Source organism: Vidua macroura, chromosome 20 (genome assembly GCF_024509145.1).
Source record: "Vidua macroura isolate BioBank_ID:100142 chromosome 20, ASM2450914v1, whole genome shotgun sequence".
NCBI classification, from domain to species: Eukaryota; Metazoa; Chordata; class Aves; order Passeriformes; family Viduidae; genus Vidua; species Vidua macroura.
In genome coordinates, this window is record NC_071590.1 from 5,499,705 (window position 1) to 5,511,550 (window position 11,846).

At 53.2% G+C, this 11,846-nt stretch overlaps 1 protein-coding gene across 2 annotated transcripts; it reads right to left on the reverse strand.

The window, feature by feature from the left end:
• Positions 1-3,524: 3,524 nt before the first annotated feature.
• Positions 3,525-10,140, reverse strand: RHBDD2 (rhomboid domain containing 2). Of its 2 annotated transcripts, XR_008440180.1 has the most exons (5): positions 9,990-10,140; positions 8,505-8,906; positions 7,990-8,140; positions 5,397-5,850; positions 3,525-5,049 (listed from the first exon to the last, which is right to left on the reverse strand). XR_008440180.1 is itself a non-coding variant. In XM_053995855.1 (4 exons), the coding sequence occupies exons 1-4, from the start codon at positions 10,132-10,134 to the stop codon at positions 5,448-5,450; spliced, it is 1,101 nt and encodes a 366-aa protein (XP_053851830.1). In that variant the 5' UTR covers positions 10,135-10,140; the 3' UTR covers positions 3,525-5,447. The 2 variants fall into 2 exon arrangements, 1 of the variants encoding a protein (XP_053851830.1); XM_053995855.1 differs by having other exon boundaries at positions 3,525-5,850.
• Positions 10,141-11,846: the final 1,706 nt, after the last annotated feature.

Genomic DNA, 11,846 nt, shown 5'->3' on the forward strand with positions numbered 1-11,846 from the left:
CGCTGGCGGCTCCCGCGGCCCCGGCGCGGCCGGCACGTACAGCGGACCGCACCACCCGCGCACACGCGCGGGGGAACACGCTCCGCCCTCGCCGCTCGCCAATAGGCGGCTGCTTGTGGAGATCACCCCTCTGCGGCGCATGGTACAGCCCCAGGACGGGGATCTTAAAGGGACAGGCGCGCCGGGAGGGCCCGCGGTAAAGCGGGGGTCAGGGGCCGGTCAGAACTGGGGCGTGGGGTGGTCACGGGTGGGGTCAGGGGTCGGTCAGAACTGGGGCGTGGGGTGGTCACGGGTGGGGTCAGGGGCCGGTCAGAACTGGGGCGTGGGGTGGTCACGGGTGGGGTCAGGGGCCGGTCAGAACTGGGGCGTGGGGTGGTCACGGGGGGGGTCAGGGTGCAGAAGAAAAGGGTCCAGAGGTCACAGTGGGTGCCAGCAGGGGCTTGGTCTGGGGGACAGGCTCAAGAGGGGAGGCAGGGTTGGGGTCAACATTCGGGGGTGAGTATGGGGGCGAGCGTTGGGGTCATGGCGGGGTCAGAGTTGGGGTGACAGTGGGAGCAGGGCTTGGGTCACTGTGGAGCCATGAACTGGGGTCAGGGTGCTGAGGTCAGTTTTGGACACTAACTCCGGGCTGAGCCAGGAGCTGCAGACGCAGGACCCGTCTGTGGCCACTCCTGGGTGCACATGGTGCTGCTGTGGAGCTCCCAGTTCCCCCCAAGATCATTGCCCAGACCAGGGCCCCTGGGGAGTCAAGGGGACCCCGAGGTGCAGGCTGGCACCCAGTCGCTGCCATCCTCCGTGGGAGCCAGGGGGCAAGCACGTGCTCCTGATCTAACCACAGCCCAGATGATTCGGATATTTTGGGGTGGTCTTTCTCTCGCTGCCACACCAGGAAGTTGCTCAAGCAGCTCTGGAAGCATCCGCAGCAGTCCCAGTGGGACATTTCACAACCCAGATCTCCGGATCCCAGGTCCCACAAGGACTGCTGCTCTCTTCCCTGTTGGTTTTTTTCTGGAGGTGGAAGCTGGGTTACAGCTCTGCTGTTTCCAGCTTGGCCAAAGCCAGGGGCACGGCTTGCCCTGACCCCACTGAGCAGCCCCACGGCTGTGTGGGGTCACCCCAGGCTGGGTCCCCTCCCTTTGCCTGCTGGGCACTGGCACATCCAAAGTCACCATCCTGACGCCATCGCTGTGTTGACGCTTGCTCCAGAGTCAATAAAAGACTTGGGGAAGGTCCAAAGTTCGAGCTGGGCCTGGCAGGCACCTGAAGAGGTGTGAGGAGGGGGCACAGACCGAAGAACACCAGCCCAGGGCTGCAGGGACACCCTGTTTCCTGACAGCATTTGAGCAGAGGGTCGAGGGCTGTGAGGTCACCTGAGTACTGGTGCCACTCCTGTCAGTTTTGGGATTGACCCCGTGGAAGCTCCCTGGGGTGGCTGGGCTGTGACCGTACCCCATGGGGTGAGTGGACATGGGCTGAAGATCCCAGTGGCACTGAGGGGATGGCAGGACAGAGCAGGTCCATGGCTGGGGTCATCCCATCAGGTGCCCAGACTGGCACTATGGCACAGCCTGTCCCATTCTGTCCCCTCAGGGAAGGGGCTGGGAGCTCATCACACCCAGCCCAAACCCCCCAGGGGGAAGCAGCAGAGTCCTGCAGCCTACAGAGACTTGTTTGGTCAGCACTTTGTCTCTCTACCTATTTCTCCCACCTCTCCTCTGTTCCCAGCACAGTTTGAGGCTGAACTTTTGGCCACAGAACCCTCACAGTGCCAGCAAACAACAGGGGACACCATGGCACAGCCATGGAGGTGGTGTTTGGCAGTGTCCTGGCCCTGGCACAGGGAACCTGGCCCCAGTCAGGATGTCTGCATGGGTGTGCTTGGCCAAAAGTTAATGACAGGTAAACAAAGAAACACAGACCTGTTTTCCTTCCAGCATCAATGTCCCCTGCCAGGCCTCCCCACTTTGTGGGTCCCCTCTCACCCCTGCATGGGGCAGCAGTGGAGGTCCAAGTTAGTTCTGCTTTCCTTGTGTGTCCCTGACTCCTTTTCCCTTGCACCATGGTGGGAGCTGAAGAGCAGAGGGGATGGACTTGGACTTCCAGAGAATCCTTCCCACGGCAGGACCACTTCTCCAAGGACAAGGAACAGTTGGCTCTGCTCCCAACGCTGCCCAGATTGTCACTCTGCAGTGACCCTCTGAGGACATGGGAGCAACCCAAGAGGCTTTCTGGACTCTGCACACCCTGTGGACAGACACAATCCTGGCATGGAATGCAGTGGCAGTTTCACTAGGAATGAGCCAGAGGCACAGAGTAACAAACCTCCAGGGACAGCACGTTCCCAAGGGCAGCCACCCCAAGGGCAGCCATCCCAGGCTGAACTGGGAGATTATTGATTTTTTTCTTTTCTTTTTCTTTTTTTTTTTTTTCCCCCTGCTTTAGGAACTTCAATTCTCTGTCTCCCCGCCAAGGAAATGAGCGGGTACTGCAATGTGTGATGAGTAACATTACTGTGAGCTTAGTTAGGCAGATGCCAAAGCCCAGCAAGCTGATGACTTTTACCTCCCTTCCAAATTTAAATCCTCTTCTCAGCCTTAGGCACCTTTACAAATGTCTCATCCCAACCTGTTTCCTCCCTCTCAGCAACTTCACTTCCCTGGGTGATGAGTTCTGAATTCACCCCCAGCCCTGAGGAACTGGGACTCGTTGGACTCCACTTGTCCAAGAGCATTTCACTGTGGAATGGATGCCCTCAGAAAAGCAGGGAACAGAAAAGAAATCTCCACAAACATCCATCTGAAGGGTACTGAAGAAAAGTCCATCATATTACACGTGACCAGTAGGTGCAGCTGGGCTCAGAACACTGGTGGGGACATGGTGGAAGCTGTAGAAATCAGAGAGACCAAGTGATCTGCCACGGTCACCGAGAAGCTCCCAAAAGATCTTTGTGCTCATCCAGCATGTCCTGTGCTCAGGGCTCACCTGGAAGGCTGTGGCAATTGTCTTGTCCCAGCACAGAAAGCTTTGTGGCTGGGACCTGCTCCTTCCCTCTTGGAGGGAGGTTTGCACCAGCTGGGGCTGGGGCTGTTCCCGCGGTGACTCTTACAGGGCTTCCTCTACCGCTATAAAGGCAGGAAACTGCTCCCTGGAAACACGCCATCCCTCTGACAGCTCTGCGGGGAGAGCGACTCTCACCAGATCGACTGATAAGAGTTGGACAAGGAAAAACAACCGGATTCCAGCGTTTTCCAGCCTGCAGTACCGCTTGTCCCCAGTGCTCGTCCTCAGTGCGCGTCCAAAGCCACCAGCCTGACACGCAGCTGCGCCCATCCTGCCCGCAGCCCGTCCCACTGATCCCGTCCCACTGATCCCGTCCCACTGATCCCGTCCCACTGATCCCATCCTCCTGATCCCACCCCATTGATCCCGTCCCACTGATCCCACCCCACTGATCCCGCCCCACTATCCCCCATGCTCCAGCATGCTCCAGCTCCCCACTCATAAACAAACCCAGAGAAAACCAGTCCGACTTTCAGATTCTATTTCAAGTTCACAGTTTGGAGATACCCAACATTTGTGATTGCTATTGATTCTCATCACCCTTCTGGAAAAAATCAGTGGTAAAATTCCTAAGTTTACAGGCAAGGACTACACAAGGAGGAAAATCAAGGCACTAACAGGAGCGGAGTGTCAACATTTCAATGTTATCTCTAGCATTTCTTTCCTGGTATTAAAAACATGCTTTTAAATTTCAAACAAGCTCCTTATCCTGCTCTTGCTCCACACTAAAAGTATAACAATGCAATTGCTGTCAGCAGGAAAAACAGGAGCATGAAATCAAGTCCATTTGTGATCCCACAGAGGAGAGAAATAATCAGGTACGAAACAGTTGCCCCCCAACTCTTAAGTTGGTTCCCAAGTTGCTGCATCCTCCTGCTGAAAGCCCTGCCTGGGGTGCTCACCTTCACAAGAAGAGCTTCTTACTCATGTCTTACTTCTGTGAGGTGCAAGTTCTCAGCATTGACTTTGGTCTCCTCCAAAAGGAAGCCCCTGCATCCCACATGGGACCACGGCAGTCATTCCAGAGGGGCTGCTGGAGAAGTAAAGCAGCTGGATGACAACACAGGGTTTGTTCACACCCTGATGGTGGAAAAATGAAAGAGGCAAGGATGTGGTTTGGAACGTGCAGCTGCCAGAGCTGCCTCTGGCCAGGCTCACCGAGAGCAGGGAGGAGTCCTGAGGCTGTTGAGTTTCTGGGGATGGGTGAGGCACTGCAAGAACATCTCCAAGAGCAGGAATGGCACTTTGTGCTTCATGGAGCACTTTTTAATGCAGCACAGCAAAACTCCAAGTAGAGGCAAGGGCAATTGTTGAGATCCTGGGTAATTTACAGACACAGAGACAGCAGATTCCTCCTGGCACTGTACAGTGGGCTACACAGCTGGGAATAAAGCTCAAATCCCAGCAACTGGACCAAACTCCTTCATTACAGCCTCAGACACCAAACAGTGAATCCTATTGTAAATCCCTGGCTGAAAACTCCCCTCTCCCACACACCTGCCCACCAGCTCTGAAAAAAAGAGAGATTGTGCTAATATTGGTGGGTGGGATTTCTAAAGCTGAGCAGTGTGAACACCCCCAACAGCACTGCTACATTCCACTTAATTCTTCTAACCCATTGTTAATGTCCCTCCCAGCTCCTTGGATTTATAAATATTTGCTCCACAAAGGGCCAAAATCCCTTACTGAAAAGTCTCTCACTACTTCACAGGCATCTGAGGTTGCCAAGTGCTGGTGAGACAGGCTGAGCTGGTGCAACACTCTCAGAAAATGAAGGCAATCCACTGATGAAGGCACAGGACCTTCAGCACTTTAGAGCTGTGTTCTGTATTCTATCCTCTTGCCCCAGGTTGGTGTAACAAGCCCCCTGCAAGGCACTCTCTCAAGTGGACAAGTCACCAGTAGAACATTGTCCTCCTCCATTGAATTTTAAGTTACAAACTAAGACTTGTATGATTCCCACTCTTTTGGGTTCTAGATACTTCAAACCTGTAAAAAAAGACAGGAATGTCAATGGGAAGTGCTTATTGCTGCAGCTTAGTTAAACCCCAGATTTGCTCAGTGTTTTGCCACTGAGGTTCCTACCCTGGCCAGGGGAGCTGGTGTACTGGAACTCCAGTGGACTTGTGGAAAAAGGCAGCTGCTAAATGCAGCAAAGAAGAAAGACTTAAAAAGGATGAGAAGTTCACAGAGGTGATACAGTTCCCATCCTCCAGCCACATCAAAAAGTAAAAAAAAAAAAAAAAAAAAAAAAAAAAATTATAAAGGAAATACAATTCAAGTAGACTGTACCAGGGAGCAGGGGAATGGCCTTCACTGGAGCTACCAACACTCACCCCAAACACAGCAGTCCTGCCCTTGTGCGAGTCCTGCTGCTCTCTGGAGGATCAGTACACCTGGACTCTGGTAAATTCAGCTGGAACAGGGGCCACTGGGGCTGCTGGATACCCAGGTGCTTGCTGAACACCAGCCAGCAGGCCCGTGGCTGTGGGTGGCTGTGGCTGAGCCGGGCACACGCGCTGTGGGACGGAGAATTCGCCCAGCTGGCAGCACTGTCCCGGCGAGGCTCCGGCGTGGGCCTGCCCAGGGCACTCTCCAAAGGCACCTCTGGCTTGGCAGTGGGAAGAACTGAGGCTGTGTCCTGCAGCATGGCCCTGCTGAGGTCCCTGGTGTCCTGGAGCGTGGCTGTGATGAAAGCCCTGGCTCTGAGCACTGGGCTGAGCAGGAAGAGCCAGAGGCGAGGGGCAGTGGTAGCTCTGGGTGGGGTAAGTGCCAGGCACAGCGTTAATCCTGGGCAGGAAGAAAACAGAAGGTTACACTGTGCTCAGAACTGACATTCCCTAATTAGTGCTGGAAATGCCCTGGGGGCAGATTTCCTCCTGACCAGTGCTCAGAGAGGTCACTGCAATCCATCAGAGGGATTCACTACAACAGAAGCTCTTATTACAAGCAGCACTTGAGTAAAAAACGGGTTTAGTGACCTCCCAGGACAGCTGTTCCCAATCCCAACCCACTCTCACTCCACACCCACTGAACGAGCGTGGCTCTTGGCCCCAGACTCTTTCTGCAAGGAATACACAAAGCCAAACTGCAACATGCTTTGAGATCCCTGTGCACATCCTCCCTGCCCTGTGAGTGACACATCTGCCAAATCATTAATCAGGAGAAGTTACAGTTATTTATCAAGAAAACACAAAGGCCTTTGGTGCGAGTAAGAGCCCAGGGTATGGAGCAAAGATAAAAAAAAAAGGAAGGAGGAAAGAGTTAGAAATGAAAGAGTTAGAAATAAAGGAGTTAGAAATAAAATTAATCATTCAGAAGCAAGGGCTAGGAAGTGTTTGCCAGCAGAAGGCATGATTCATCCTGCCAAAACCTATCAGGAGAGAGGTAATCTGCCTGGAAGCCTCAGCCTCTGGGACTTCAGGAGTGCTGCTCAGCCCACGCACATGAGGATGAGAGCTGAGAATCCAGGCAATATTCATGAAGCCATGAGTGCCAAGTTCCCAGCAAGAAAAAGAGACTGGCTCATACTGGGTTTTTCAGGCTTGGAGATTTCTTTTTAATTATTGTATTTTTTTTTTATTTGTGGACGCAAACACGATGCCAAGGCCTGGACTTCAAAGAAATATCTCCTGTCTTGCAGCCACTTAATGCCTGAACCTTATGAAAATTTAAAATTAAAACAAATTCCAAACTATTAAGATGTCTTGCTTGGAAATAAGCATCAAAATAATAAAAATTAAACTCCAGAAGCGCTTACAGAAGTTGTATCTAAGACACAGACATGCAAATTCAGCTGCAGCAGTGGAAGCATCCTAGAAACACCTTCCCACGCCCTGCTTGATAGTCAAATGCTCATGTAAATACCTTTGTGTCACAACAGTCTGTGTCACCTCACCAAAGGAGGCAGGTTTAGACACTGAGGTGCTGTGCACAGCAGGATGGGACTGGTGCTGACACAGGCTCAGCACGGAGCCAGGCTCCCTCTCCTCCCAAAAGCTGCACTTGCACAGGAGGGAGAGAGGGAAAACACAAATTCTGGGTGTGTCTGGCCTCTCCTGCAAGCACTCACACCTTTTGAGTGTCCTGATGCACCTGGGGGACACTCCTGCTGCAGGCAAGGGTTGCTTTTATGGTTTCCCATGGGTGAGGGCAGTGCAAACACCTGGGAATGCTTCCACTTCAAATAAAACTTTACAGCAACCTGATGGCTTAAACAATACACAGAAAGTAACCCTGAATAGAAAACTATTTTTCCTCTGTGAAACTGAAAGGACACCTTAGAATAAGTAAATATTTGACCTGCATTTTCAAGCTTTTTAGAGTACAAGTGAATTCTCATTGTTTGTGTTAAACTTAAAACCTTTCCTGCACATCAGCTGTGGGCCCCAAGGTTTCTTTTCTGTAAAGCAACATTGCTTTGACACTGAAAACCTGCTGAAAGGTTAAAAGACACCAAAAGGCCTGCACTGAACTTTTTAAGTGCCATCCTTAATTTACAATGCTCTGGTCCTAAGTAGGTTTGGACACAACTCACTTCACAGCATTCCTGGCAGGAGAGGTGGGGCAAATAAAGATAAGGATCATGGCCCAGGGAGCCATATAGCCAGGATCAACTGCCTAAAGCTGGGGCAGAGTTACACAACTTAGCTTTCCTGTCAGCCAGAACTGCAATACTCCCATGTGTACAGGCTGCCCTTGCAGCAAAGGAGAGGTCTTTAACCTCCATTTAGCTTTCACTAAAAACCAGGTTGAGTTAATGTGTCATTCATTTAGTCACACTAATGTCAGCAGTGTAACATCCATGGGTGACTCTGCTCCCCATGGCACCCACGGTGAGAACAGGAGAGGCACAACACAGCTTTTAAGGCCTCTACTCACACCTCAAAATTCCCCTACAAGATGTTTCACAGGAACTCCTGTACTTACGTGCTGTTTTCAGAGGCTCTTCTCTGTGCTAAGGACCCTGGGATGTATTTCAGCCCTGGTAGCCTCTTCAGCAGAGTGAAAGGGAACACCCGGTCCAGCTTAGAGCCCACTGACTCTGGAAAATCCAAGTAGAAACAGTAGCCAAGACCATCTGAAGTCAGGAGCTTGTTAAGGAGAGCTGAGGACAAAACACACTCATTTCTGACACAGCCACACAGAGTCCCCCTCTGCTCCCAAACCACTTTCTCTGGAGAATTCTCCCAGCTCTACCCAGCACCACCCTCAGAGACCATCGTCCTCCTCAGCTCCACGTTCTCTGCATGCACTGAGAAGGGGCAGAGTGAGGTCAAACACAAATGCAGAATGGGATGGGATGAGCATGAGAAAAGCCAGTGAGGGTTTAGTGCAGGGCAAGAGTCCAGGAAAAGCCAGTGCACCTCAGCAGTGAGAACTACAGCGCTTCCTTCCCACCACGATCCCCCTCTGGCCCAGGGCTTCCCACTTGGAAAGGATACAGGCTTCCCCAACCAGGAGCCCACACAGGTTCCCCAAGAGAGAAGAGTGGGGGACAAACCACGCTAGGCAGAGCCCAAGCCACGGCACCAGCACCACAGGAACTCTGCACCCAAAAAGCAGAGTCCTCTTCATGCGTGAGCGGGTGGTGGAGACCCCCAGCATGGCAAAAGCCACTGGCATGAACCCCTTGGCATCTCCCACTTCCAGCAGCCCGGAGACAAGGGGCTCGAGGAACAGGTACAGGAGGGCAGAGAGCACGGAGAAAGTGGCAGTGAGGACGCAGTGCTTCACTGTGCCCACGTTCCTCTCAAAGCTGCCAGCAAAGTACCAGATGATAACAGCACCACAGGCCAGGGAGGTCAGGTCCTCGTAGATGAAGATGTAGGTGATCAGCCTGTGAACTGAGCACAGCAGCACCTCAGACAGGCACAGACAGCACCGGGCTTGCTATAAAACAATTGCAGGCTCGAGCAGAGGGAGAGTGAGGCCACGGGATTAATTAACAGCTCTCATTTCTATCCTGGTGTAGAAGAGAAGGAACCTGAGGCCTTTAAAACCAGGCATAAATAACCAGAGAGAGTGAAAATGAGTGCTGTCTTGGGTGTCACAAACATATGGGCTGGCTCTTGCTGCTTCCTGGGAAGCTGCCTGGAAAAAAGCAACTGCATCTGTAGTAAATTTCAGTCTCATTAAAAGAGAAGGCAAGAGACATAAAAATAGCTGTTACGGTACTGACAATTTTGGCAAAAATATAAACATTTCTTAAGCTGCTGGCAGGCTGATTTTCATCACCAAAAATGTCTGGAGGTTATCACACCTCAGAAGTGCTTCTGGGCCCTCTGTTTAGGTGTTCTCCTAGGCACACTGCAAGGACTGAGACAGACTTCTCCACATCCCTCCCATCAACCTCAGTTCCACAGCCAGAAAAATACCAGCGAGAAACAAAACAACACAGTGCAACCCCTGGAGAGGAGATGGTGGAATCCACCCATCCACTCAGAGCCCTGTGCTGATAAAGGAAATCACTGCACGGGGGTAAGCTGGAACACGGGAATTAAAAGTGTGATAAAAATCATTCTGGGAATACCACAGGGACTGAGAAACGCAAATCAAGCTCTCAGTAGTGTCATCCACTGGGCTGACTGACAAAGGACAGAGATGAGGGTGCGGGGGAGCAGCCTGAGGTCGAGGGACTGAAATGGGTGCCCAGCAGGCTCGGTGCAGGTCAGGGGAAGCGCACGGGAAGCGGGAAGGGACACGGAGAGCGGGACAGGAGGGGAGCAGCGGGCTCGGAGACGGGCTTGAGGAAATGCACAGAAATGGGCGCTGGGGAGGGACGGGTACCACGGGGTCCAGGGCAGGACAAGGAGAAGGCAGCAGAGAGGGGACACAAAGGCTCTGTTGGGATTTGGGGAAGGCGCGGATTGGGGTGGGCAGAGGGGCCAAGGAAGCAGCGGCTTGCGCCCGCCGGCAGCCCCGCTCACCTTCCCCGTCGTGCAGGGCTGCGGGGCGCAGCGCGGCGGCGGAGCGGGCGGCGGGGACATGCCGCAGCAGCCCGGGCGCGGAGGCACCGACCGACAGCAGCACCGTGAGGGCGGCGGCGGCCGGCGGGGCTGAGGGCGCCGCCATTGCTGCCCCGCGCGCCCGCCGCTTCCGGGCGCCGCCGGAAGGCCTGGCCGTTACCACGGCAACAGGAGGCGCTGTGGGGTCGTTACCATGGAGACGGGGGGCCTTTCTCGCGCGCTCTGTCTCCACCCCCCCTTTTAATTTTTTATTTAATTATGGTTATCTATTCCCTGTTCAGAAGGGGGAAACATCCCAGCGAGAGGTGTGAGGTCTCGCTGGGAGCCCGCCCAGGGCTGGTTACAGCCGGGTGTTCCCGCACGGGGCGCCCCAGGGTGTGGGAGGCCCATCTAGGCCCGTGCAGCCACTCTCCCCCGAGCCGCGGGGTCTGGCTGCTGGGAAGCAGAGAATCAATCAGGCCGGAAAAGATCTCTGGGATCATCGAGTCCAACCCGTGACCGATGAACACCACCATGTCAACTAGACCGGAGCACTGTGTGCCACATTCAGTGTTTCTGCAAACACCTCCAGGGATGGGGACTCCACCATTACCCTGAGCAGCCACTTCCAATGTCTTATCACCCCTTCTGTGAAGGAATTGCTCCTCATGTTCAGCCTGAACCTGCCGTGACTAAATCCTCTCACCCTGTCCCTTGGAGCAGAGCACAACCGCCCCCCCCCCACGACTACAACCTCGTGTAAGATAATTGTAGAGCACAAGAAGGTCCCCTCTGAGCCTCCTCTTCTCCAGGCTGAGCCCTCCCAGTTCCTTCAGCCATTCCTGGTGCTCCAGACCTTTCCCTTCTCTGGATGTGCTCCAGCCCCTCAATGTCCTTCCAGAAGTGAGGGCCCCAGAGTGGACATGGGACTCAAAGGCTGAGTGTTTCCCTTCAGGTGGAGAGGAATGTCCACACCACAGCTGCTCCTGCCGTGCTCATACCAAAACCTGTGGGAGGTTTGTATTGTCTGCCTTCAGTTCCCCAGAATATTGCCTTAATTGTTTGGCCAGTTCTAGTCAGATCTAGGAGAGGGATCAGCAGCTCAAAAGTGAAGATACCAAACTTCTTGCAGGTCTTGTGGACATAAGGAGATGATGAAATGTGGGAAATAGTAAAGGGAAGTTTGGCTGCTGCTGGTTGTACGTGAGCTTTTGCCATCTTTCTATTGTCTCAACCATGCAATGAGGCTGATGCTACAATAAAATCTCAAGGAACTCCCCCAGCAGTCCCATCATGTTTGTGAAAAAAAAAACCTCCAAACACAATGAAGCAGGGAGAACTTAATCTGATTCCTTCGGGGTAAAGCTTCTCTGTGATCAAGACCACTGGCTAGCTTTACACACAGTTAGCACTAACCACAGTTGCACCTGTCCTTGAGCTTGTAGCTGGGGATGTGGCTGTGGATATTGTAGTAGGAAAAGAGCATATTTGCACAAAAGGAGAAAACTGTACATCCCACCTGGACGTGTTCCTGTGTCACCTGCTCCAGGTGACCCTGCCTTGGCAGGGGGGCTGGACTGGATGATCTGCAGGGGTCACTTCTAGCCCCAGGTGATCCTGTGAACTCTGCTGTGTGCCCACACAGTCTGGCTGCTGGCTCACAGAATCCCAGAGGGGTTTGGATTGGAAGGGACCTAAAGGCCACCGCCCTGTGAGGTCTCAGTTACACAGGAGGGATCAGAAGAAACCCACCTTCCCACACCACCTCTGATTTTGCAACGTGGAGAAGGATTTGAAGCAGCTGGGATCATTTCCAACCAAGGGGAAAGAGCAGAGGGT